This window comes from Vicia villosa, linkage group LG1 (genome assembly GCF_029867415.1).
Source record: "Vicia villosa cultivar HV-30 ecotype Madison, WI linkage group LG1, Vvil1.0, whole genome shotgun sequence".
In the NCBI taxonomy this organism is placed as follows: domain Eukaryota; kingdom Viridiplantae; phylum Streptophyta; class Magnoliopsida; order Fabales; family Fabaceae; genus Vicia; species Vicia villosa.
In genome coordinates, this window is record NC_081180.1 from 115,833,065 (window position 1) to 115,837,688 (window position 4,624).

The 4,624-nt window shown below is 36.3% G+C and overlaps 1 protein-coding gene across 1 annotated transcript; it reads left to right on the top strand.

Annotated features, from left to right (window-relative positions):
- Positions 1–527: 527 nt before the first annotated feature.
- On the top strand, positions 528–4,225 carry LOC131643928 (uncharacterized). The gene is made up of 2 exons (XM_058914298.1): positions 528–1,310; positions 3,467–4,225. Exons 1-2 carry the CDS (start codon positions 668–670, stop codon positions 3,577–3,579), a joined length of 756 nt encoding a protein of 251 aa, XP_058770281.1. The 5' UTR covers positions 528–667; the 3' UTR covers positions 3,580–4,225.
- Positions 4,226–4,624: the final 399 nt, after the last annotated feature.

Genomic DNA, 4,624 nt, shown 5'->3' on the forward strand with positions numbered 1-4,624 from the left:
ATAAGATGTTGTCGTTATCAAGACCAATAACACTAATGGCCGAATATCCCTTCACATCACATAGATCCACAAAGGTTGTAAGTAAATGTTCTTTCTACTAGTAGCAACCTAGTATGTATTGATTTGGATATGACGTATGTTGCGAAGGTCATCCGGACTTACAAGATCTAATGATATATGTGTATCTCCTAAGAATCCCCCATTAGCATCTCGTTTCAGGGTTTTATGATCATCTAGGATAGTCCCAACTACTTGCACTCTTTGTCTAACTATCTTAGTCAAATAGACTCATTAACGTTGCAGTTCTCCATACCTATTTAAAGTGATGATTTCCTTCCCGTTATTTATATATTTTTATGACCACTAATTGATAATTTGAAAAAAATTTTGACGTGTTACCAAACATCAAAACACAGCCGTAATGGTTAACCTATTTGTTTTGTTTGCTTGTATATCAAGCAACTTGGTTCATTAAGTTGGACTAGTAGTGGCGGGCCTTCTGGCGGGACCTAACCTAACTTTCTTACAAAAATCTCGTGAAACCCAAACTCTCTCTCTCTCTCTCTCTCTCTCTCTCTCTCTCTCTCTCTCTCTCTCTCTCTCTAATCGTGATCTGATACAATTCAACTGAGAACCAGTCAACCCAAATCGATCATTCTAGAATCCCATGACTCAATCCATGTCTCACAAACCCTCCATTGACTCATGCGTCTTACACCTCCGTAACTGGAAACCCTTCCACCTCCCCCAAATAACCGACACCTCCCTCAACAACAACAAACGCCCTTGTCTCTCCGATCGAACCACCGCCTCCGTTTCCCTCGACCTCTCCAAGCTAACCCTAGCCGATGAAGACAACAGACCAATCAACAGAACCGGTAGCTACCGTCTCGTCGCCCGCAAGCGACGCCGTCGTGGCTCCAGATCTGTTTCCGGCCGGAGTAGCGATCGGAGTGCTACGAGACGTTGCTGTTCCGTTGGGGCTTCGGCTGCTTATGGGACTTGCTCTGATTTTCCGGTGGCTATGGGGACTGATTCGAGTGGGGAGCTTTTTGGGAACGGGGATGCGAATTGGGCTTCTGATGTGAGTGAAGCTAAGAATTCGAGGGATTGTGGGAGTGGAGAGAAGGAGAAGGAGAATGTGGGTGTTGGGTTTGGGGTGAACGGCTGTTCTGATGCGAATGGGAATGAATCTGGGTATGGGAGTGAACCGGGTTATCGCGGGGATGCTGAATTTGGGTATGGGGATGAGTTTGATGAGGAAGAAGATGATCATAGAGTCTTGTTTTGGGGAAATCAACTCGGAGGAGGTAAATTTTCTACTTTTCTCATCAATTTTTGTTTCTTTTGATTTATTTGCTGTTGATTGATCGAAAGATTTAATCTTTTTTGCTTGATCTTTATTTCCTTTCAGCATATCTTTGTCTACTAGGGTTTACTGGTATCAATGATTTAACGTTTGCGTCATGTTTGGATAAACAACTCTTATCATAGTGTTTTCATAAGCTATTATGAAATGAAAATAAGCTGAAAATAGTTTATTGCCACGTCGTAAGTTGTTTGTATAAGTTCTCTCAAACAGACTCACAAGTGCTTATAATAGTTCAGTTCAAATAAGTCAATTCAACTATGAGTGTGTTGTGTGTGTAATCAACAACTTGGGGCTTTTGTTTCTGTGGTATACCTTAGTGGATTTGGAATCAATTAGTATGTTCAAGGTGTTAGCTTCAAGAGTTCAGTTCATTCACAAATGATTTTGGTGTAAGATTTCATGATTTGTTAATTCTATCACCTTTGGTAGGATTTGTAAATTGTTTCATGTTAAATGGATTCTGGCTTCTGCCCAATTAAAAAGCCGAAGTTTTCAGTCATTGGGTCAAGCAGTTTATTTTACTGATTTGGACACGCTTTGAGCCTTTGAAAACACTTAAAGGTATTTTTTTATAAACTAAAAAACATAAGATAAGCATATTCAATTTTGCTATTGCTGTAATGCAACTTCCTTTTAAGCTCAGCTGAGTTTTGAAACAACACCACCAATATTTTTGGGACTGATCACTATTATTTAAGCTCAAAGAGATGAAACTAGATGCTGATGTTAGAGAGCATGGGATAGTAACATGGAAAATATTACCTTAGTCTCACTTTTTGGAGGGGATGAGGTGGTATTTTATCCCCAAAGGAGGGGAACATTTAGTTCCCTTAAAATTCTCTTTTCATTGCTGTTATACCAAACACCTCTTTCTTTAGCATACTTTACTCTTGTAAAATTTCCCTATAACTTACCCCCCAAATCGCACTTAGGCTTAATAATATCTGTTGTTGTAAGGGTATGCCTGAATTCCATCATGCCATGTGCCTTAGAGTCTGGTGAAGCTTCTGGCTGGTGGATAAAAGGATCATTTAATCTATGAACCTACTTGTGAATTCCCTTTCTCTTTGAACTTTAAAGTTACAACTTGTTGAAAAACAAATCTTCATTCTGTCTTCAACTGTGTAGTGTCTGAGAGTGAAAATCTTGGGCATATTTTGGTCGATCAATTTACCCTTCTTTTGATAAAAGGCCCCAATTACCGTTCATTTTGAATTATGTTGATTCTCACTTCCTAGATGCTCAGTGAGATGGTTGGCGAGTGTGCCAACAAAAACCTCTTTGCAAATTTCTGAAATCTTCTTCGCAGGGTGTATTTTTAAAATAACATATTGCTTATAAATAGGTAGAACCTGGCATACAAACTGAGCAAAGTATTGGTATGGGACTTGACATCTTAGTGAGCAGTGGCACAAGTGATTTAATGAAACAACACAATCACACTGGTAGTGTTGTAAATTTGTACTTTTGGCTGGAATTAGGAATAGACCTTAATGCAGTGAGTGACCATGGTAGAGAAAGGCCTTTTTGGCTTCAAGTGTTTCTTGTTTCCATTTCTTTTGATAAAATAAACATCAGACATTATGGATGTTTTTGAAAATGCATTTTAAAACTAGTGTGAATATTTTTGAAAATATCTGAAAAATGTCAAAATGTTCCTTGTATTTTTGCAATTTTATATTCGTGCCTGATGACATTTTGCTCTCTTTTTTGCAAACCAGCACTCCTAAAATATTTGAATGACACTGCTTTATAGCATGTAAACTCAGCTCTGCGAAGATGATAATGTTAAGAATCAAAATGCAATTTTCATTTAAAATGATTTGTTGTCAGTAGTAATAGTAGCTTTGTGTTTCCCTGATAAAACATTTCTAATTCTCTACTGTAAATGTCTGTCCCAACAAATGGTAAGAGGTGCGCAAAAGTGGGTGAGCTGAAGGGTTCTATAGTTTTGTTGTCTTGTCTGATTAAAGTTTTGAGATTTTGCACAATATTATCTTCCAAGTCATTGAGACATTTGTTGCATATAATTTATAAAATCTAATACTGTAATTGGCATTTTTCAGAAACTAACTTGAACCTTCATTATACCAGGTGCAGATTCGAAAATGGAGATGGTTGGGGAAAACACCTTGCTAGATCAAAAATCTCATCATAGATGCCGCCGCAGAAAGAATGATTGTAGAATGATTGATGCATTAAGGTGATGAGTGCATACAACTTTACCCTTTCCTTCAAAAGGAGACTGGGATTGGTTTCTTTTGTGCATATGTTCTGAACTATGTGGCTTTTAGAGCATCACATCCTCGTTCTGACCCATTTGCCAAATCAACATCCTTAGTATTTTAGATGCCATGTGTGTTGGTTTGGGATCATTCAAATTCTTAACCATCTGATCCAACTGTTGAAATGATGTACTTATGATAATGACGTGCGAGGGACAACTAAAGATATTGAGCTTTCTTTAATTGTTTGGGATGTGTTACTTGTGTGACATTTTTAATCTCAGTCATACAAAATTCAAAGAGAATATTTGAAACCAAATAAGATGTTGTGAGCAATTATGGTACGTGCGTCGTGGTTTTTAGTTATTTCTTTTGGACAAAAAATTGTCATTCAAAACTCCACGTGCACCCCAAATATTAACTTTTGAACGTGACATTTTTTCCCAGTAGAATCAATGTTTTAAACACCTAGCAGAAACAAAACCAGAATCAATGTTTTAAGTACCTAGTCGAAACAAAACTGCTGATGCAAAAAAATTGAACCGTAGAGCTATTGTTTGTATATTTCCAAACGAGAATAGATTGAAGGGAGAGTTGAATAAAATGAAGGAGAAGGGAGGGAAAGAATATTTTATGGGTAATGTTAAAAGCTAAGTATAGAAATTATTTATTGAAAATTATGTAATGTATTTATAAAAAAATTTATAATTAATGTTTCATTGTTTTGTTTCAAGACAAATTTTTCATTAATGGGTTTTTTAACCTGTGCCTTTAAAGCACAAGATAGCATTACTGTATTTTATTCTATTATTTGAATATTTTAAAATGAAATTGAACCGAAATGTTATAATATCAAAATCGAAAGGAACAAAGTAAAAGTAATAAATAGAATTGGATGGAATATATTTTATCATGTTCTACTCTATTTAATCATTTTTTTTCTATAAACAAACTCTATAGCACTTATTCAAAGGTTGAATCAACTCAGTCCAATCATTATTAAAATTTGACGAAGTTAACATCCGTA